At 43.7% G+C, this 22,409-nt stretch overlaps 1 protein-coding gene across 2 annotated transcripts in view; it reads right to left on the bottom strand.

Moving 5' to 3' along the window:
• USP7 (ubiquitin specific peptidase 7) overlaps positions 1 to 22,409 on the bottom strand; it is a 143,159-nt gene that overhangs the window by 65,304 nt on the left and 55,446 nt on the right. For both annotated transcript variants that reach the window (XM_070760878.1, XM_070760876.1), the window contains exons 2-5: positions 15,557 to 15,661; positions 4,343 to 4,541; positions 1,923 to 2,061; positions 818 to 906 (exon numbers count right to left, since the gene is read on the bottom strand). In XM_070760878.1, coding sequence (XP_070616979.1) covers positions 818 to 906; positions 1,923 to 2,061; positions 4,343 to 4,541; positions 15,557 to 15,661 — 532 coding nt within the window. The remainder of the gene's footprint in view (positions 1 to 817; positions 907 to 1,922; positions 2,062 to 4,342; positions 4,542 to 15,556; positions 15,662 to 22,409) is intronic.

The following is a 22,409-nucleotide window of genomic DNA, read 5'->3' as shown; positions in this document are numbered from 1 at the left end:
CACAAAGTTGGTCTCCTCAAGGTCCCGTCAACCAATGCTGGCTGGCAGGACCTAGGGGAAGAGCCTTCTCTATGGGGGCCACCGACCCTCTGGGATCAGCTCCCCCTGGAGATTCACACTGCCTCCACCTTCCTTGCCTTCCGAAAGAGTTTAAAAACTCATCTTTGTCGCCAGGCCTGGGGTCATTAGATCTTCTCCCTGACCAATGAGTGTTTTTATCGTAATTTATTGGGTGAATGTTAATGAATGTTTTTTAAAGTGTTTTAGAATTTTTAAAGATTTTTTAATTGTATTAATTGGGTCTATTGTATTGTTATATCTCCTATATATGCTGTGAGCCGCCCCGAGTCCTTGGAGAGGGGCGGCATACAAATCCAATTAAACTTAAACTTTCAGGAAAACACTGGACAGCCTTTTTGCATAGATGGTATGTGGATTCCTGCACATAGGTGTGTGTATGTGCATGTATGTTTCCTAGAACTTGGAGGTCTTTCCGAGAAAACAATTCAACTTGAAGGAAGATCCTCTAATTATAATCCCTCCTTCTTCCATTTTATGTCATTTCCTTAGAAAGAAATAGTTGGTTAAAACTTGTTTACTAATGTATTTGGCAAGGATTGAAGGTGAGAAGGCGTAGGTCTTTGACTTGGTGAAAGAGATTTAAGGTAGAAAAATGTAAGCTTTCCCTCTCGTAATTCCACAATTAAAGCAATTGCAACATTTCTTAGAAATAGCTCATGTCTGAAAAGGAAAACAAAAAACAAAAAACTAAAAAAAAAACCCTCCAAGAAAGAAAAAAAGAGCAAAGGCTACTTACGCCACACCATGAGGCGCATCAGCTTGAACATAAACTTCGAAAGTGACTTTGTCATCTTCGATGTAGCCTTTATCTGGATCAGTAACTTCCTACCAAAAAGAAAAGGTGTGGAGGAAAGGATTAAACCAAGAATATCAAAACCAGGTGCAATAATCTTTTGGGCTCTGCCATTCTTGAAAGGTCATATTTCTGAAGCTCCAGTCAATATAAACATCAATTTTTACCACTGAGCTCAAATGATATGGGGATGCCTCAAGCTGTCAACAGATGGCCATTTCTAGAAATCAATAGAAGCCACTGATATAGCTTGGAAACTGCAAACACAATTAACTGGGAGGCAAAGAGGACTGGCAGGGGTGGGGTACAGAGCCACCTCTTCTATTACAACACCTGAAGCGGCTTCTTGTCTCTTCCTAAGCTAGAGAGCTGGGGAGGTTATTAGTGAACACAAAATTAGTTTTTGAGCTCTGCATCTTAGGATGCCTTAATGAGACTCATAAGATCCACTCGGCTGTCCTGTAACTTGACCCCAAGGATTTCAAATTATGAAGGTTTTACAAATTGGCCGTAGTAAGTTGGCTATGGCAAACTGGCCTAGACCGGGGTAGGCAAAGTAGGCTCTTCTATGACTTGTGGACTTCAACTCCCAGAATTCCTGAGCCAATCGTGCCAGCTCAGGAATTCTGGGAGTTGAAGTCCACATGTCATAGAAGAGCCAACTCTGCCTACCCCTGGTCCTAGACCCCATCCAATTTAAAAATTACTTTAGACTAAGGGGGAAGGGAGGGAAGATAAGGCGGCAAAAGATACCCACAACTCCACCCAAAATAGAATGGGACAACTTCCGCAGACAAACCGCCGCGAGACAATTCACATTAATTATTTAAAATAATTTTTAAAATATTTTAATTTTTATCATTTTGTCCCTTCTTTGGCATCTTTTTCTTTAGCTATGATTCTATTCCACCATTTCTTCGATATTACAGTACTTGCCTCATGGCGAGTTGGCTGTAGCAAGTTGATTACGGCAAATTGCCCTAGACATGTCCCATCCAACGTGCCACACCCCACTCACCCCCCCCCCCAGTGGCAAGCAGTTACTTACACTCCAAGACATAAAATTGGAAAAGCCCCAATCGTTTTCCTTATGAAAGAATAAGTGGCTGATGCGGCGACTGAAAGATTTCTCATCGTCCTTGTAATTTATTATTTTGAGGACTGCCTGCGCATGACAAGACCATGACCTGCAACAATTAGAGAGATAACACTTTGACACACTGTGTTGCAGAAAAGGCACTACTCAGAAATTACGTTTTAAAGAGAAAGCCTCTTCATTTCTCATCATTCCTGGATTTAAAACTTTCCTTTGGTAACCTCCCAAGAGTGGTAACCATTATTAATACAGTATACTGGAAAGAAATTATGAAAAGCTTCTCCTTTTAACAAAGTTGATTATTTTATTTCATTTTTTTAAAATGTTGCTTCCCACATAAATTTTCCATTTCATTTGATTTTCTTCTATAGATAGTTAAAAAGGTTACTTCTTTTCAAGCAGTAACACAACTCCTCAAAGTTTCAAAAACTCCTTGAAAGCTGGCTAGGGAATCCTGGGAGTTGAAGTCCATACATCTTGATGTTAACAAAGTTTGAGAGACAGTAGTCTGGACAGAACAAGTCACTGTTCTCATTATGTTCTGAGGCTACCAACATGGTAGCCAGCATCTAATTTTCAGAAGTGATAAACAAGTTGTGTGTGTATGTGCGTGCATGCGTGTGTGTAAGTGGAATCATAGCAACTAGATTTCTTTTAGGTTGGAAATGTTTCACGGCTGATCTAGGTAGCTTCTTCTTGGATCTACTTTGAATCCAAAAAGAGAAGAACTCCAGTTGCCATGACTCAACTTCCAGAGAACTCTACCTGGATGATTTGAGAATCTTCATCAACATAAGTCCTCTGAATACAGCAGTACCTCTACTTACGAACATAATTCGTTCTGTGACCAGGTTCTGAAGTGGAAAAGTTTATAAGAAGAAGCAATTTTTCCCATAGGAATCAATGTAAAAGCAAATAATGTGTGTGATTTGGGAAACCACAGGAAGGGTAGAGGCCCTGTTTTCCCCCAGGAGATTCCTAGAGAGGCCCCACGGAGGCTTCTCCCCACCTTTTCGGGCCCTGTTTCCTCCCAGGAGATTCCTAGAGAGGCCCCATGGAGGTTTCTCCCCACCTTTTCCGGCCTGTTTCCTCCCAGGAGATTCCTAGAGAGGCCCCACAGAGGTTTCTACCTGCCTTTTCCCGCCCTGTTTCCTCCCAGGAGATTCCTAGAGAGGCCCCACAGAGGATTCTCTCTGCCTTTTCCAGCTCTGTTTCCTCCCAGGAGATTCCTAGTGAGGCCCCACAGAGGATTCTCTCCGCCTTTTCCAGCTCTGTTTCCTCCCAGGAGATTCCTAGAGAGGCCCCATGGAGGTTTCTCCCCACCTTTTCTGGCCTGTTTCCTCCCAGGAGATTCCTAGAGAGGCCACACAGAGGTTTCTACCTGCCTTTTCCGGCCCTGTTTCCTCCCAGGAGATTCCTAGAGAGGCCCCACAGAGGCTTCTACATGCCTTTTCCGGCCCTGTTTCTTCCCAGGAGATTCCTAGAGAGGCCCCATGGAGGCTTCTACCCGCCTTTTCCAGCCCTGTTTCCTCCCAGGAGATTCCTAGAGAGGCCCCACAGAGGCTTCTACCCGCCTTTTCCAGCCCTATTTCTTCCCAGGAGATTCAAAGAGAGGCCCCACGGAGGCTTCTACCTGCCTTTTCCAGCCCTGTTTCCTCCCAGGAGATTCCTAGAGAGGCCCCATGGAGGCTTCTCCCCACCTTTTCTGGCCTGTTTCCTCCCAGGAGATTCCTAGAGAGGCCACACAGAGGTTTCTACCTGCCTTTTCCGGCCCTGTTTCCTCCCAGGAGATTCCTAGAGAGGCACCACAGAGGCTTCTACATGCCTTTTCCGGCCCTGTTTCTTCCCAGGAGATTCCTAGAGAGGCCCCATGGAGGCTTCTACCCGCCTTTTCCAGCCCTGTTTCCTCCCAGGAGATTCCTAGAGAGGCCCCACAGAGGCTTCTACCCGCCTTTTCCGGCCCTATTTCTTCCCAGGAGATTCAAAGAGAGGCCCCACGGAGGCTTCTACCTGCCTTTTCCAGCCCTGTTTCCTCCCAGGAGATTCCTAGAGAGGCCCCATGGAGGCTTCTCCCTGCCTTTTCCGGTTACAGTTTCGGAATCTCGGGTTTGTAAATGGAAAATGGTTCTTGAGATGAGGCAAAAAAATCTTGAACACCAGTTCTTATCTAGAAAAGTTTCTAAATAGAGGCGTTCTTAGGTAGAGGTACCACTGTATATGCATATCTGCCGTACTGTTCCCGTTCGGCCTCTGCCCGTTGATGCCCCAGGCTGGATATATTATCTCCTATCAGGCAACATATCCCTGTGCAGAGTTTTAAGGTGCTGCACTGGAGAGAGGTGCAGTGTTTATCAATTCATGATGGGACTTACGTGGAATCGGACTCAGCGTTGCACTGAAGAAAGAATCCTACGCTCTTCTGGTGTGGCCTGTCTGGGTAAAGCCTTGGCATCACCATGATCTTCCAGGGCAGGTTCCGCACGAAACAGGGGGGGCTTAGGACCGATTCACTCAGCCGATTGAAACGCTCAACCGTGAACTGAAACGTCGCTTCCGACCGCCAGCTTGTGTCTGCAAAACAAGAAACCAACAATTCCGAGAGCCTGAAGCTTTGTCTCCAACAAGAGAAATTTCATCACAGGTAGAGGTAGTCCTTGAATTATGACCTATTGCTTGCGACCATCCAAAGATATGGTTTAAAATGAGCTGTGGGGGTGCAGTGGTTAGAAGGCAGTACTGCAGGCTAATTCTGCAGACTGCCAGCAGTTTGATCATGATCTGCTCAAGGTTGACTCACTCAACCTTCCATGCTTCCAAAGTTGGAAAAATGAGGACCCACGTTGTTGGGGACAAGAGGCTGACTCTGTGAAACTGCTTTGAAAGGGCTATATAACACTATGAAGCAGTATATACCATACTTTTTGGACTATAAGATGCACCGGAGTATAAGACCCACCAAGATTTTGAATAAACGGGTGGGAAGTTTTTGCCCCCAGGATAATTCTGCAGGGCTCCCAAACAGGCCTGTTTTTGGCAAAAATGGGATGTGCAGGGTAGGGTTTCAGGAGGGCAAAAAAGGGCTGTATTCAGTGTATAAGATGCACAAATATTTTTGTCCCCTTTTGCGTCTTATACTTCAAAAAATACAGTAAGTGCTATTGCCATTCATCTCTCTCTCCATCCCTCTCCCTGGTGGTTCAGTGGTTAGAATGCAGTTTGCAGACTAGTTCTGCTGACTGCCAGGGGTTCAATTCTGACCAGCTCAAGGTTGACTCAGCCTTCCATCCTTCTAAGGTAGGTAAAATAAGAACAAGAACCCAAGCAGCTGCACTGCCTGGCCGCCTTCTCTTCCGGGCTCGGAGCAGCGTGCAACATGCAACTGTCTATCCGAGGGAATCGATCAAGAGGGACCACCCATGTTCCCTGGGGGTCACATGCGCCCCCCCGGCATGGCTCTAGGGGGCACCCCACTATTTGAGAAACACTGGTTTAATGACTGGGAATTTACCATGGTAATTCACTTAATTACCATTGCAAAAAATGTCATAAAATGAAGTCAGCTATGGGATGTGCAATGTAAGTCAAGGACTATCTGTACAGAAAAAGACCCATAAGACATAGTGGGGGGGAGAGTGAAAAAAGTGCCTCCCTCTGGGCTCGACTCCACTGATGAATCACAAAACAATTGTAAAATGAATTTTTTCACAATGGTTTTCAAGCATGATTGTAAGCTGCCCAGAGTCACCTCAGGTAAGATGGGCAGCCTATAAATTTCATCAATTAATCAATCAATCAATCAATCAGTCAATCACTGCCCTGTGGTGAAGGTTTAATTTAGGCTGTGGTGACCGGTTTTCTGCTGCATTTCCATTACTATCTAAATATAAAAGTGAATTTTCTGGAGTCAAAGGTGCCATTCTCACTAAAATCTGCTTGGTGCATCATTTGTGGTTACTATTACTTAGGAAGGTGGTCTACGTTTGTTTTTTAATAATTTTATTAAATTAATTTTTAACAAATTAATATTACACACAACATAAAACAGTGCATAGTGAAATGTGCCCACCACCCAGACACACACACATTCCCCACCACCAAATCGGAGGTGTTCCTTGTATAGTCCACTTGAACCAAGAGCAATATATCTATTGACATATTATAGAGTTATTCCAATTTATTTCTTGTAGCTTGGTCTCGGATTCTACTCGTCATATATCGTCTTACCTTGTCCCACCGTCCCATCAGTTGTCCCAACTCAGTTTCATTATCCGAATTTATCCTTTTATCCATAATTTCAAATTGAATATGGTCCACCATGTACCTATACCAATTTTGCATTGTCCATTTTGTCGCATCCTTCCAACCCAAAACTATTACTGCCTAAGCGCTTTCTATTGCTGCTTTTTTTATTTCTCTAAATTCTCCCATTGCATTGCTTTTAACTAGTACTGCCATTTCCTTAGTGATTGTCCACTGTATATTTAGCATTCTATTGATATCATCTTTCACTTTTTGCCAAAATTCCTGCACTATCGGGCATTCCCAAAACATATGCATAAACACTCCTTTATCTTGACACCCATGCCAACAATTCCCCCTGACATTCTGCTGAAAGTGTGGGAGTTGAACGGGAGTAAAATACCACTTATGTAATATTTTCCTTCTCATTTCCCTGATTCTTGTATTTTTAATTTTCCTTATATTTTCTACTATATTTTCCATCTCTTGTACCTCTACTTGTATCTCATTTTGCCACCATTTAGTCAATCCTTCAATCGTGTCCCCATCTGACTGCACTAGCAATTTATATATATTGGTTGCTTGCGCCTTTATACCCTCACTTTTTTCTCTTATTATTTTCTCTAACTCTGTCTCCTCCCCTCAATAGTACTTCTTTATTCTCCCTTTCGTTAAGATATTTACATATTGCATTTATTTGTAGCCACCTTCCCTTACCTAACCACCATTCTATACAGTTTCTACTTGGCCTGCCATCCTTCTCATATAACTGTTCTATCCTAGTTATCCCTCTTCCCTTCAACTCTCCTATAACCCTATTTAACCCTGCTGTTCTGTTCGGGTCGTATGCGACCCGAAGCCAAGTTTGAGTCCCTGTAAAAATTTTTCCCTGCATATCTGAAACTTGAAATTTCATGACTTTTCATCATTTCAGGGGTTCTCTCTATGAGAATTTTTTTGGGGGGGTGGGGGGCTTAGTTTTTGCTGGGCAAAAAAAGTTACAAATCTTCTGTTCCCGGGTCACCCTGACCCGGACCGAAAACTCTTCATTTGCAGTGCTTATGTTTGGTCTTGTTGAAAGCTTTTTTCACTTGGAAAGTAGTCTGAACATTTCTGCACACAATGATATGAAAATTGAAATGAAAAAAGTAAATCTTATTGGTTTATTTTGCAGATATAATGCACGCCCCCCCCCGTTTCAATTTATGGATAGTTTTGCTTGCAAAATGCATTCTATTTTACTAAAGTTGGTGTGGAATTGGTAGCTTGAACATTTCTGAATATAAGAAAAATATAAAGGAACTGAAAAAAATGATTCTTATTGGTTTTTTAATATCAGAAATAAGGCCTCCCCCCCCCTCGGCTGCTTGCAACTATTTTCACTTTTTATTTTTTTATGCTCCAAATCCGAAATATTCTTTAAAATCTTAGGCATTCATTTACTCAATTTAACAATGCTGATCATCAAAAAATATTTTTGGGGTGGTGGCTAATTGTTTTCTGGGCAAAAAAAAATCATAACTTCGAGTCTGTTTCTGTTCGTATATGACCGGACCAAAAATAATTTTTTTAGGTACTTGAATTTGATCTTTTTGAAAACTTTTTCAACTGGAAAACTAGTTTGAACATTTATGAACATAATGATATGAAAATTGAACTGGAAAAATTGAGACTTATATTTTTATTTTGATCAAAAAGCCCCTCCCCCCATCCTTTTTTAATTTCGTGTCAATTTATATTTTTTAAGGCTACAAATCCCTAAGGAATTTCCCCCCAAAAGGTTTGATATACTAAATTGAACATTTCTGAATATAAGAAAAATATAAATGAACTGAAAAAAATGGTTCTTATTGGTTTATTTTTGCCACAAAAGGGCCACCCCCCACCCCCCGGCCTTGCTATGTGCCATTATTGTCACTGTTTATACATATTTGTCTAGAAATATTTGGAATATCCTTTTGAAAATCAACCACATTGTAGCCAGAGAACTAATTTTATGAAACAAATCCATTTTACTAAAAAAAAGTATGTAAGTTTGAAATTAACAGCATAATTTTTATTATAAATTGAAATAATTGAACACGGGGGGAGGCATACATTTATGTGCAAAATAAACCAATATGCATCAATTTTTCCAGTTCAATTTTCATATCATTATGTTCAGAAATGTTCAAGCTACCAATCCCATACCAACTTTAGTAAAATAGAATGTATTTTGCAGGCATAATTATCAATAAACCTAAAGAAAATTCACAAAAACGGGGGGGGAGGCATATTTATGTGCAAAATAAACCAATAAGGATTAATTTCTTCAGTTCAATTTTCATATCATTGTGTGCAGAAATGTTCAGACTACTTTCCAAGTGAAAAAAGTATTCAAATTGACCAAACATAAGCACTGCAAATGAAGAGTTTTCGGTCCGGGTCAGGGTGACCCGGGAACAGAAGATTTGTTACTTTTCTTAAACAGAACAGGAGGGTTAAATGTTTCATTATCTCTATTTAAAGCGATGACAGTTTAGATTTATATAATCCTATTTTCTGCCATTTTTTCCAAATTTCCATAGTCCCTTTCATGGGGCCTATTAATTTACCTAAGTCGCTCCTGTTCCACTTTGTAAAGATTAATTCTCTATTCTTCATCCCATTTATCTGTTTTTCCAATTTTACCCATTTGTTTTCACATAATTGCAACTCCATTAACCTTTCCATTTGAAAAGCTTCCCTATATAGCTCCAAACAAGAAACTCCCCATCCCCCCTCTTTTTCGTTCGCAATTAACCACTTTTTCCTTATTCTTGGTCTCTTATCTTCTTCAATCCAATAATTAAGTTTTTTGTCCCACTCTTTAACCTTACATGCCGATAGCCCCCCCGATAGCACCTGAAACAGGTACATCATTTTGGGAGCTATCATTATTTTTAAAGCTCTTATTTTAGAGTCTCCTTAGCTTTCTCTCTTTCCAGCTCCTCATCTGTTACAACATTTTCCTCCATATTAATTTATAATTCATCTCCTCAATTTTCACTGGGGTTTTCAATAACCAAAATATTTTATTTTTTTTAAGTCCTAATTTCAACCCTGATTCTTTCCTGATTTCTATCTGCTCTCTCGGACTTGTATTTAAACACATAATCTCTGATTTTTCCATATTAACCGACAGTCCCGATTCCTGTTTAAACTCTTGTAAAATATTTGTTATACCTTTAATCATCTCCATCGGGGTCTGGGTCAATATAATTGCATCATCTGCAAATAAATTTATTTTCATTTCTAATTCCCCTATTCTATATCCTGCCCAGGTGTTATCTTGTCTTATCTTATTAGCTAAGAACTCTATTGCTATTACAAATAATTTTGGAGATAAAGGACATCCCTGCTTGGTGCCGTTTAATATTTTAATACTCTGCGTTCTTTGTCCATTCACTCTTATATACGCTTCATTCCCTTTATAAATCTCTTTTATAATTTCACAAAATTTCCCCCCCATATTTAGTTCATTACATAATTTATATAAATAGCTATGGTTAACTTTATCGAATGCTTTATACAAATCTAATTTCAAAATTCCCAATTTCCTTTTAGTAACGGTAGCATGGTGCATCACATTTATTACATTTCTAATTGGTTCGCTTATTTTCCTTCCCTACACGAATCCATATTGATCCTCTTCAATTAGTTTTGGTAAAATATTTTCTAATCTATTTGCCAATATTTTCATAAATATTTTATAATCCTGATTTGCCAAACTGATTGGACGGTAAGACCCAGGCTCTCTTAAATCTTCGGAATAGTAACAATTTCTGAAAGCTTCCATGTCTGCAGGATATCACAATTTAACAATATATTATTGAACAGTTTCCCCAAATGCGGCAACAAGACCTTCACATAAGTTTTATAAAATTCCCCTGTAAACTCATCCGGGCCCGGTGCTTTGGCTTGTTTTAACCCTTTAATTACTCTAGCAATTTCATCTGGTGTAATTTCTGCGTTCAGAATTTGTTTATCTTCTTCACTTACTATTTTCCCAACCTTGAGGACTCCTATCTTCACTTGCTCCTCTTTATACAAATCTTCATATTTCCCCATTATCTTCTCTAACTGCTCATTACCATATCTAACCACTCCACTAGTATCTCTCAATGCTAAAATACATGATTTTTCTTTCCTCTTCTTCAGATATCTTGCCATTTGCTGCATTGATCTTGTCCCCCAGCTCTGTATTTTTTGTCGCATCATCATTCTCATCTTGTTCTACTTGATCTCATCATACACCATCAATTGTTTCTTTTTCAATTTCAATAAACTATTCCAATCTCTACTTTTAGTTAATCTTAACTGCTCTTGTATCAAATCTATTTCCCTTATCTTCCTTTCCCTCTCTCTACCCCACCTCTTCCTAACATCTGCTTCCATACATATACATTGTCCCCTCATAAAAGCCTTACATGCATCCCACTAGCAGTTACAACTGCATTATATCTCCAAATTCTTTCATCGCGTTCCTGACCTATTTCCAATTCTGCCAATAGTGGGGCATGATCTGATAACCAAATACTTTTAATATCTACTTTTTAAACTTGTATATTGCCCCCCCATTCATTAATTTCTATGCAGCTAAACGTATGATATCTTGCTGAATAATATGTAGTTCTGTTTGAAATATCTGCATGAAGTTCCACCATATTAAGTCTGTTTAAATATAACATCCTGCTGTTTGCAATCCCATTTGTTAATTGCATATTAAAATCTCCTGCCAAAAAAGTTGAGCCCTCCATAAAGTTGTCTAACTTCCTCTTAGTATTTATTATAAATTGTTTTGTTTTCACATTTGGGGCATAAATTGCTGCTAATGTCAGCTTCTTTTTATTTATTTTCCCTTTAACAAATATCCACCTTCCTTCTCTGTCTTTCTGAATTCCAACCTCTTCAAAATTAACCCTCTGATGAATCAGAATCGCTGTACCTCTACTATTTTGCGTTCCTCTAGATTCAAACACCCATTTCCAATTTCTATCATTAATCAATTTATCCCTTTCTCCCCATCTTTTATGTGTTTCTGTCAAAATCATAATATCCACCTTATATTGCTTAGCCATCCTTAATATCCTAAAACGTTTCAAATCCGATCCCTAACCATTCACATTTAAAACCATTATCTTACACTCCATCATACCGTGTTTCCCCGATAGTAAGACCCCCCCCGATTGTAAGACATATGGGGGGTTTCAGGGGGGTCGGCTAATATAAGCCATACCCCGAAAGTAAAACATATGTCTTACTTTCGGGGAAACACGGTACTAAAAGCGAGGGAGGCGTCGGAGCAATTCGCAGCCCCAGTTCCAGCGCCTCGGCCTGCTCGCCCGGCCTCTTGCTCGGCGGGGAGAGCAAAGGCGGCGGCGGGAGTAGCGGAGGCGAAGCGGAGAAGAAAGAAGCGGCGGATAGCTGGCGAGGCGCCGGCTAGAGGGCTGGACCCCGCCGCTTTGCCGCCGCCCGCTTTGCTGGAGTTGAGCGCCACCTCCTTCCTCTCATCCCCAGTCCAGCGAGAACGAGAGCACCTTCACAGCCCCTCACTCAAGCATACAGCCAGGCTGGGCCAGGGCGCCCTCAGGCTTCTTGGCGCAGGATCCCAAGCCGGCGCGTAAAAGCCAGGAGGTCCGAGGGGAACATGAGGGTGGGTGACGGGGGAGAGAGAGAGAGAGAATCTTCCCTCTTCCCGGCTGGGGAGGCTACTGCCGCATTCCCCCGGAGCCTTCCCGACGCCGTGTTGCTCGCTGCTGCCGCCGCTGCGGCCGTTGCTGCAAACAGACACCGCGCCACACCACACACGGCGCGCACAACCGGCGAAAAAAGGGAAAGAGGCAGGCGCGGCAGCTCCGGGAATACAGGGAAAGCCGGAGTCCCTTCGTTGGACTCGCCCCTGAGGTGCTGCTGCTGTCACTCGGCTTCGCTCGCTCGCCCGGGTCCGCCTTTCGTATCCGGGGCAGGGCTCCTCTCCTTGCCGCCACCGCTGCTGCTGCTGGTGCCGCCGCTGCTCCTGCTTGGGAATGTGTTTCTACGCGCTACCGCCAAGGAGACGACGCTAACACGAGACGCGGGAGGTGCAGGGTTTGGCCACATCCTATAGCCCATTGGAAAGGGGGAGGGGGGATGGAGAGGGGGTGATTGGAGGGAGAGAAGACGGTGTGGAGGTGGGGGATGGAGACCGAAAGGAAAGGTTCGGCAGGGGAGGGGGGGCGACCGCGTCCCTTCCTTTTCCTCGAAGCGTTTGTGTGCTGAAATGCCCTCCCTCTGACTCGCCGAAGCCCGAAGACGAGCCAGCCCCGGTGCCCGGGACAATAAGACATACCCCCAAAGTAAGACACAGTGGGGCTTTTGGGGGTAAAAAGAAAGTAAGACACTGCCTTACTATCGGGGAAACACGGTAGTATACCAAAATCACCCTTTCCCCCTCTTGTTTTGCCCTTGGTTTAATTTTTTCCGCTTTCTTTACCTCTATTACCCCCCCAACGTGCCTCCCCCATGCTCCCCCCCACCAAGTGGGGGGAGGACAAGAAAAACCCTTGTCCATTCATGAGGCACATTATTTTGATTGCGTTCTCACTCAACTAGCTCCTCTTTCAACCCCTTCTAATTATAATAAAAGAGAAATCTTCCCCCTCCCCCCTCCTTTCTCCTTTAAATAATTCCTTTCTTTAACTTTAACTTCTTTAACCCTTTCCCCCCCCTTAGACTTCCCCCATTGAATAACAAATATACAAGAATCCCAAGACATCTCCAAAAAAAAGAAAAGTACAATAAGACAAGGAGACCCAAACATCACTTTCTAGCTCTCTTCTCACACTGAGCTCGTGTTTTTCTCTGCTCTTTTCGAATGGCCTCCACCTGCCGGGTTAGCTCCTTCAGCTGCTCTTCCCATCGTCTTTCCTTATCGTCTGGGGTACTACGACCGTCAAAAAAATCATCTCCTTCTTGTGCTTGTGCTCCAGCTTCATCAAACTTAATCCCCAGTTGATCCAATAAATCTTCCAAGCTGACTTGAACGCCTGCTTGCTTATTTATCCAAGCAAAGACTGCTTCCAATAAGTTTGAACCAGAGGCAAAGTCCATTCTGAACCCATGCAGATGCAAATTTCTTCTTCTCTGACGGTCCTCCAGATTAGCAATTCTATCATTCATTTGTTTAATTAATTCATCATGATCCTTCACTTGTTTTTCAACTTTCTGTATCTTTACAGAAGATTCCTCCTCCTTTTTAATTAGCTTAACTTCTGAAGCCAAATAACCCATTGTAGTTTCTACTTTAATAAATCTCTGCTCAAATCCAGAACAAATGTCCAGCAATTTATCCAGTTTTTTTTCAATGTTTGCTAAGCTGGAAGCTTCTTCTTTTTCTTTTTTCCCTCCCTCCGCCATTTTAAGATTTATTGTACTCACTTATCACTTCCTTGTTATAGCGAAAGAACCTCCGTCTTTGCTTAAAACCATAATTCTTTAAATTCTCTTTGATGTCCGTAGATTCCTGTACCTCCTATTTTTTTCTAAGAAGGATTTATAGTATTTTTAAGGGACAGAAATCCCTTTACATTATATATTAGTTCGGAGCCAGAGGTGAAGCCCCTAGAAATCAAGTCAACACATGCATAATCGGTGGTCTACGTTTTTAGAAAACCTGTGACAAAGGTCCATAAATAGTTTCCCATGCACTTTCATTTTTGCAGAAAGCTATTTCAAGTGCCTGAGGTCCCTGCCCTTCACTTCCTGTTGAAATAATAGATCAAGATATAAACATTATCAAATAACATGCAGAGGAAATGAGCGGAAAGATGACTGGAAACCGTTCACCTTTAAGTTTCACTTTCCTCAGCCTGTTCCTTCTCCAAGAGAATGTAGGGCAGCATTCAGGCCAAGGTAATTCAAACCCACTTCAATGGTCCTTAAATGAGTTAAATAAATTATACTCGATATTCCTCTGCTTTTGATTTTAAAAAATTGATTATTTTAAAATTTCATTTCAAATAAAATAAAATGGCTCTTTTATTGCACTTTTGTGTGGGTTTTTTTAATGTCTTCACAGTACAGTATAATGTCTTCACAGGCAGTATATGGATATATGGATATATGGATGGATAAGATGGATGGATGAATAGGTTGGATAGATGGAAAATGGATGGACGGATGGATAGATTATAGATAGGAAAGATAGGTAAGTTGGATGGATAGATAGACAGACAGACAGATAGGATAGATAAGATAGAGGGACAGATGATAGAATAGATAGATGAGATGGAAAATGGATGGATGGATGATAGACAGGACAGATAGATAAGATGGACGGAGTGATAGACAGACTGATAGGATTGATAGATGGATGGATGGATGGAGAGAGAGACACAGACAGACAAGATGGACGGATGGACAGACTAACCTGGCAACTATTTTTTCCAAATAACCCTGCAGGACACCGTATAAGAATAGTGTTATAATTTGGTTCACATATACTAGACGTTTTAGTGAATAAAGGCAGCCCTCATATTAGATCATGAGTTTCCAATCTTTGGGTTTGTTTGGGCCACCTGATTGAAGAAAAATTGACTTGGGCTGCATATAAAATCTGTACTATAATGTATGCAGGTAGTCTTTGACTTAATCATTTATTAAGTGACCATTAATTTAATTTACCATTATTTTTCGGAGTACAAGATGCACCTTTTTCCTCTCTAAAACAGGCTGAAAATTTGAGTGTGTCTTATACTCTGAATGTAGCTTTTTCAAAGTTTTCTTTCCAACCCTAATGAGGTGCTAACGATCTATCTTCCCAGCTCTTACTGACTATTGTTACTTTCTCCAAATAATGTTTTTCTAGCCCTAAGTCTTTGCAGGCTTTGTTTCATTGCTGTACTTGCTCCAAATAAGTTCCTTTTCAGTCCTAATGAGGTGCTTACCGGCTTGCTGGATCTTTCATTGCTACTCTCTCTGAAGTTTTTTTCAGCTCTAACTAGGGGATAAAATAATGTGCTGAAGCTGACTAGACTAAGGATGCTAGCCAGATGAATAGATGGTAGATAAATTTTACCTCCTATTTTCCTCCCCCAAAACTAAGGTGCATCTTATACTCCAGTGCTTCTTATACTCTGAAAAATACGGTAATAATTCTGGGTTAAGAAAGAGGAAGAAAATGTTCTTTATCCATTTTATCCACTACCAGCTTTGTCTCAAATGTTTCAGATGTTCTCTTCCCTAGATAGGTCTCTGTAACTAGAGTATCAAACCCTCAGGGACTATTTGCTGAAGAAAACAAAGCCAGTTTTCCACATTGCCACCAACCTGAGAACAAGTTAACTCACCATCTTCCATGTCTTCTTCTGTGTTGTTGTGACCGTCAGCCATGGCTACATTCCCATTGATGACTGGATTTGGGGTAATTCTTGGTGGATCATCGGCATCTCCAGCTTTTGAGGACAAAGAAAAAAAGAAACACATCAATAAATGTGGACTGTGCCAACAATGTGGACCAGTGTAGCAAAGGAATGGATAACGCTGGTTTTTTTCAATATGGCAAGATCCTGAAATGTTGGATTGGCAGTCCTAACAGTCCTATTGGGAGTGGGGTGAGGGGCAGGGGGAAATAGCTAGGGAAAATTTATATATCCAAAGACAAAAATAGCATTTAAACAGCCACACAACTATAACACACCCTCAATATTCATTTTACTAATTTGAACTGTCTCTTCATGTACATAAAAGATGGGGAACAATTTATCATCAGATAACTAATGTTTGAAAAGATTGCCCTTCTAGTTTTGCAAATTACACCTTTATCATCTCCCCCTTCCCCCCTCTCTCTCTCAAAATCCACCCTGCCAATAACATTTCTATTTGTATTAATAAAATACTGCTCATTTTTCTGGAACATAATCCCAAAGAAGAAAAATAATAAACATCACAACTATTTGATAGCAACCTGTTGCTTCTCATTTTGTAGAATAAGCTTATTCTTGCAAAAACTACTCAGTTATTATAAAAGTTGCCAAATCATAGGTTTACACCGCTTTTCAGTGTGATCTGGAAATCGGTGTAAAAGGGATGTTGGCCCTACCTGATACACTTCTTCTACGATGGTGGATATACATAGCAGCCATGCATGGGTTAATTCTGTCTGATCAGTGATTGAACTGAGCCTGCCAAAACGTCTAGTGATGTTGTTGTCGTTGCTCCTCCTTCCTCCAATTCGTAATGAAGGGGTGAAGCAACAGACTCCGTTGCACTACAACCGTCAACCCTAACAATAAGAACTGATGCCAACCTAAATACAATGAATCAGGAGGGTCTGTCTGCTATATCCACCATCGTAGAAGAGGTGTATCAGGTAGGACCAACATCCTTTCTCCCTCATAGTGGATATAGCAGCCATGCATGGGACCTACCAAAGTCCGATATGGGAGGGCCAATAAGTTGGCAAGGTCTCAAGCTTTCCCAACCTGTTGCAGTACCCTCTGTCCAGAGGATGCTTCTAATGATGCATAAGTATCAAGTTTGTAATGTTTCACAAATGTGGTGGGGGTAGCCTAGGTAGCTGCTCTACACACTTCCTCAAGTGACGCCTGAGTCGCCCATGCCGCTGAAGTAGCTGCACTCCTGGTTGAGTGGGCAGTAAGGAGAGACAGAGGTTTCTTGGACTGCAGTTCATAAGCCCTAGCAATTGTGGACTGGATCCATTTGCCTATTGTAGAAGGGTACACCATGGAAGCTGGAATGAAATGAACAATGCCTCCAAACCCCTGAAGTCCTTTGGTGTGCTTGATGTAACATTGTAGTGCCTGTTTAACATCTAAGGTATGCCAAGCCTTCTCCTTAAGGTGAACAGGATGAGCACAAAAACTGGATAAGACAATGTCCTGCGCTCTGTGAAAGGCAGTGTTCACCTTTGGTAAGAAGGTGGGATCCATGCATAAGACCACCTTCTCCACGTGAAAAATGCATAGGCCATTGCGTACCAACAAGGCCGCCAGCTCCGACACGCGTCTGGCCGAGATAATGGCTGCTAACAAGGCAACTTTGCACATGAGGTGTTGCAATGAAGCCTCCTTGAAGGGTTTGTATGGTGCCCGCTTAAGGGACTTCAGAACCTTGGGTAAGTTCCAAGTCGAGTAGCAATGTATGACCGGTGGGCCCAGAAGAGTAACTGCCCGAAAGAACCTCTTGATATACGGATGATGGTCTACCGAGCACAAAGGGCCTGGTATTATGACGGTAGCTGTAGTTGTCACTTTTGTATGCAAAGTATAGGGGTTGAGACCTTTGTCTAAATCATCCTGAAGGAAGATCGGCACCTCAGTTTGAGTTGCTTGGGACGGAACTGTGGCCAGTTTGTCACAGCAGTGGAAGAATTCCACCCAAGTGGCATTGTATATTCTGGTTGTCGACAGTCTCTGAGACAATTCAATGGTCCCATGCTCTTGCCCCTTCCCCTGGAGCCTTTCACATAGGCTCTTCCTCCTCCTCATCTTCTTCCTCTTCATTCTCCTCCTCTCTCTCTAGATGCTCCATGAGCTCTTGTCCGGTTGGGGGCGCAAAATGGTTCCTATTAGGTTGTCTGACGACCCTTGTGGCAGCAGGGGGCAGAAGAAGGCCAAGATTCCTGTTGCCTGGCTTTTTGGATCCCTACTGTGATGCCTTGCTGAATGCTTACTGCCACTAAAGCCCTCATATTATCAGAGAGCATGGAATGTGCCTCTTGCGCAGCCTGGGGGCCGGGCACCATAATTGCGAGTCAGAATTGAGGACAATAGACTCTCTGAGGCCTCTGATCGGATATGTGAGGCTGTGTGTTTGCCCTTGGCAGTTACCTTTTTACAGATTTTATCAAGTGCCTGGTGGCAGCGTTCCTCAGCTGCCTTCAATGCACTGGTGGTCTTGCAGGTATGTTTTCTGGAAGAAGGCTTACAGGCCTGGTCAACCAGAATCAAACCGTCATTTTGAGAGCTTCTGGGCTTTTCCACTTCATGTGTGGGAGGGGATTCAGCTGATTCCATGTTTATATTTGACATTGTGAGCTATCTGGCTGAGGCACCCTACTTAAGTTTTCAGAAGAGCCGAATTGTGCCATGCCAGATCTGTAGACTTGGAGTATAGGCACGCCTGTTTCTCGCCCTAGAGGTGTGGCACTGTCAATTGAAATTGCCATGCCCTAGAGGTGTGGCACTGTCAATTGAAATTGCCATGCCCTAGAGCAGGGGTCGACAAAGTTGTTCAGAATCTAGGAGCCAGCCAAAAAATTTAGGAGCCAGAATTTTTTTTAAGCAAACTTGGTTTTTAATTTAACAAAAAAAACATTACAAACGTTATAAACCAGTGTTTCCCAACCTTTTTTGAGCCGCGGCACATTATTCGTATTTTCAAAATCCTGGGGAACACTGAAAGGGGGGGGGGGCGGGCTAAAGAAAAGTTTGGACAAAAAAACCCTCTCTCTTTCTCCCTTTCGCTCTATTTCTCCCTCTTTCTCTCTTTTCCTTCCTTCCCTTCATTCTCTCTCTCCATCCCTCTTTCTTTCTTCCTCTCTTTTTTGCTCTCTTTCTCTCTCCCTCCTTCCCTTCCTCTATGTCTTTCTCTCTCCCTTGCTCTCTCTCTGTCTCTCTTGCTATCTCTTTCTTGCTTTTTTCTCTTTCTCTTGCTCTCTCTCTCTCTTTCACTGTCTTGCTATATGTCTCTTTCTTTCTCTTTGCCTCTCTTGCTATCTCTCTTTCTCTCTCTGTCTCTCTTGCTATGTCTCTCTTTCTTTCTCTTTCTCTCTCTCTCTGTGCCTCTCTTGCTAAGTCTCTCTTTTTCTCTTGCTATGTCTCTCTTTCTTTTTCTCTCTCTGCCTCTCTTGCTATGTCTCTCTTTCTATTTCTTTCTCTATCTCTCTTTCTCTGCCTCTCTTGCTGTCTCTCTTTCTTGCTCTGTCTCTCTTTCTCTGCCTCTCTTGCTATGTCTCTCTTTCTCTCTTTCTCTGCCTCTTATATGTCTCTCTTTCTCTCTCTCTCTCAGCTGACTGCAAGCGGGAGCCCTGACGGCGGCAGCTGGACGTGGTGCTGGACACCGTATATGCCAGGCACGCAGCGCCAGCATGTACGACGTCCAGCAGAACGTCCAACCGCCACCGTCAGGGCTCCCACTTGCAGTCAGCTGAGAGAGAGCGAGCGAGCGATCCCTCTCGCCGCCGCCATCTCCCCCGACGCCCCCCCCCCCCGCTCCCATCGGACACTTGCCGTCGACGAAAGAGGAGCTCCAGCTGGGCGGGGCGCTGCCGGTACTTCCGTCCTGGGGCTTCCGCTCGCAGCTGTCCCCCGCCTCCTGCTCGATGCCGCGGTTTTCGGCGCTGGCCTGCTGGGCCCCAAAGAAAGAAGGCGGGAAAAAGGTGCGAAGAATGGAGCTCTCCTTCTTCCTGCCTTCTTTCTTTGGGGCTCAGCAGGAGCGCGGCATCAAGCAGGAGACAGCTGCGAGCGGGAGTACCGGCAGCGCCCCGCCCAGCTGAAGAACACCGCCGCGGAACACCGGTTGGGAAACGCTGAGGCGCCAGACAACATTTTCTAGGCGCCACTGGCGACCAGGCGCCTGGGTTTGTCGAACCTTGCCCTAGAGGTGTGGCATGCTGCTACCCTGGGAGCACGAGACTCCACTGAAGTGGGTAGCAGCTCACTCCAGGACTTATAATTGAGCCCAACAAATTTTAATAAGGTTGACCACTTGGTGCTTTCCACTGTGTCTTTGGCTGGTGGTAAATTTTGGTTGAAGGCCTGATCCCTGTGGTTGGTATGAATTATTTCTAGGCCCTATGCTTTTGCTCCCTGAGGTGAAATTGAAAGAGGCCCCTGTGGGCCGATTGGCGAGAAAATGGTCGCCGGCGCCTCATAGTCGTAATAAAGGGGAGGGAGGATGGAAGGAGGGAGGCTGGCTATAGTTGAATTGGTAGAAACCCCCCCCCCTCAAATAGAGCTTTCTGAGGTAGCTCGGGCTGCCTAGAACGGAAAACAAGTCGTTTTTAACAGAAATTGAGTGCTCATAATGATCGGCCTGAACCCAAAATGGCGGGCGCAACACCGCTCGCCAGCTGATTGAAAAAGCGATGCCAGTGGTCCCTTCTGCCTGCCAATGCCAGAAGGAATTTAAAACTAAGAGCCCGCCGGTAGCTTTATCTTTTAAAGAAAGCCTCTGAGAGCCCTCAGGGACTAATGCAGGGAGGGATGAGAAGGGCTAGAAGAAACTACCTGTGTTCTTCACCACCCCCTTCTCACCATGCAAGCAGCCGCCTGCGCCTAGATTACCTCCCCAACTAATCAAGCTGGAACAGACTCACGTTAACGAGAAATTTCAACTTTCTAATAATCTCCCAGTGTACCTGAATAACAGTGAAATCTCTCAGATAGGAAGAGCTGTAGCGCAACGATCCAAGTTGAGCGACTTTGGCAGGTTCAGTCCAATCACCGAGCAGACAGGATTACCCATACAGGGCTGCTATATCCACCATGAGGGAGAATTAGTATGCTCTCTCCCCCCTCCCCCTCAATTATATGTCAAGCATCTGACCTTCACAAGGTATTCAGCACCCAGGACAGAGCTTCAGTGGCCTTCATCACACAATATTTACCACCAGTTATATCACTGCAGGTACTGTCTTCCATGATCAGTGCCGAGTGTAAACATTTTTTTAAAAACAAACTCCTAAAGTTGGCTTCAGAAAGCATGCTATGTCTTATGGGAAAACTGTAAAATTTGCTCGGTGCATATTTTACGCATTTAAAATGGGCTGGAAATAGGCGTTGATTGCTTACCTGAACGCCTCTTCTCGTACGGTGAGCGGGTACAGCAGTCACATGGGGTTGCTCATGTCCAATCCGGTGGAACTGAGCCTAGTATTAAAAAAGCTTGCCGGATCCGCCCCTTCCCCAGAATTCGCGAATCCATAGACTAGGCTCAGTTGTGAAGCTCTGTAGTGTTCAACTCTCATTGTTAGAGGAAGAAAGGTATAGAAAGGTAAAGAAGACACATACAAGGGCGGGAAGTGACTGCTGTACCCGCTCACCGTACGAGAAGAGGCGTTCAGGTAAGCAATCAACGCCTATTCTCCGTACTGAAGGAGCGGGTCCAGCAGTCACATGGGACATACCCAATAGATAGTCCCTAGGGTGGGATTAGCTTGCTATCGTGAGAGATAACGGATTGGAGTACCCTTCTGCCGAAGGCAGCGTCCGCTGAAGCATAAGAATCAATTTTGTAGTGCCTGATGAAGGAATTTGGCGAGGCCCAAGTGGCTGCTTTGCAGACCTCCTCCAACGGGGCTTGAGTCGCCCAAGCGGCCGAGGTGGCTGCGCTCCTGGTGGAATGCGCAGTGATGTTCCTTGGAACTGAGAGGGAGGCCGACTCATAGGCCTTAGATATAGTCCCTCTGATCCACCGGCCTATTACTGTTGAAGACACTTTGGCCCCCATGACTCTGGGATGATAGGCTACAAAAAGTGCTTCTGACCTCCGAAAGGGTCCTGTGCGTTGGATATATATTCTCAGCGCTCCGGTGAGATCCAGGGTGTGCCATCTAATTGCCAAGGGATGGTCTCGTTGGAGGCAGAAGGAAGGTAGGACAATATCCTGAGATCTGTGGAACATGGAACTGACCTTGGGTAAGAAGGTGGGGTCCAGTCGCAAGACTACCTTGTCCTGATGGAATTGACAAAGGTCCTGCCTGATTGAGAGGGCAGCCAGCTCCGAAATGCGTCGGGCAGAGGTAATAGCCACCAGAAAGGCTACCTTAAAGGATAGGTACCTGAGGGACGCCGATTTTAGGGGTTCGTATGGTGCCTGCGTGAGGGAATGGAGAACCCGTGGCAAATCCCAGGATGGATACCTGTGGACCTTGGAAGGTCTGAGGTTGGCTATGCCCTTGAGGAATTCCTGAACCTCAGGGAGGGATCGGAGAGGCTGTCTGCGGGGACCCCCTAGGACAGATGAAATGGCTGCCAGATGACGCCGGAGGGTGCTGGTGGAAAGTCCTTTATGGAAGCCTTGCATAAGGAAGGAAATAATTCTGTGTATGGGGATGCACAGAGGGGAGAGACCTTCCTGTAGACACCACTGGTGAAACTTGGACCACGTGTGGTCGTAGATTCGATTGGTCGAGCCCCTTCTGGCCTTTAAAATGACCTCCACTGAATCGGGGTCATG

This window comes from Erythrolamprus reginae, chromosome 9, assembly GCF_031021105.1.
Source record: "Erythrolamprus reginae isolate rEryReg1 chromosome 9, rEryReg1.hap1, whole genome shotgun sequence".
Taxonomy (NCBI): domain Eukaryota; kingdom Metazoa; phylum Chordata; class Lepidosauria; order Squamata; family Dipsadidae; genus Erythrolamprus; species Erythrolamprus reginae.
The sequence above is the reverse complement of the archived record's forward strand: the minus strand, read 5'-3'. Positions and strand labels throughout refer to the sequence as shown.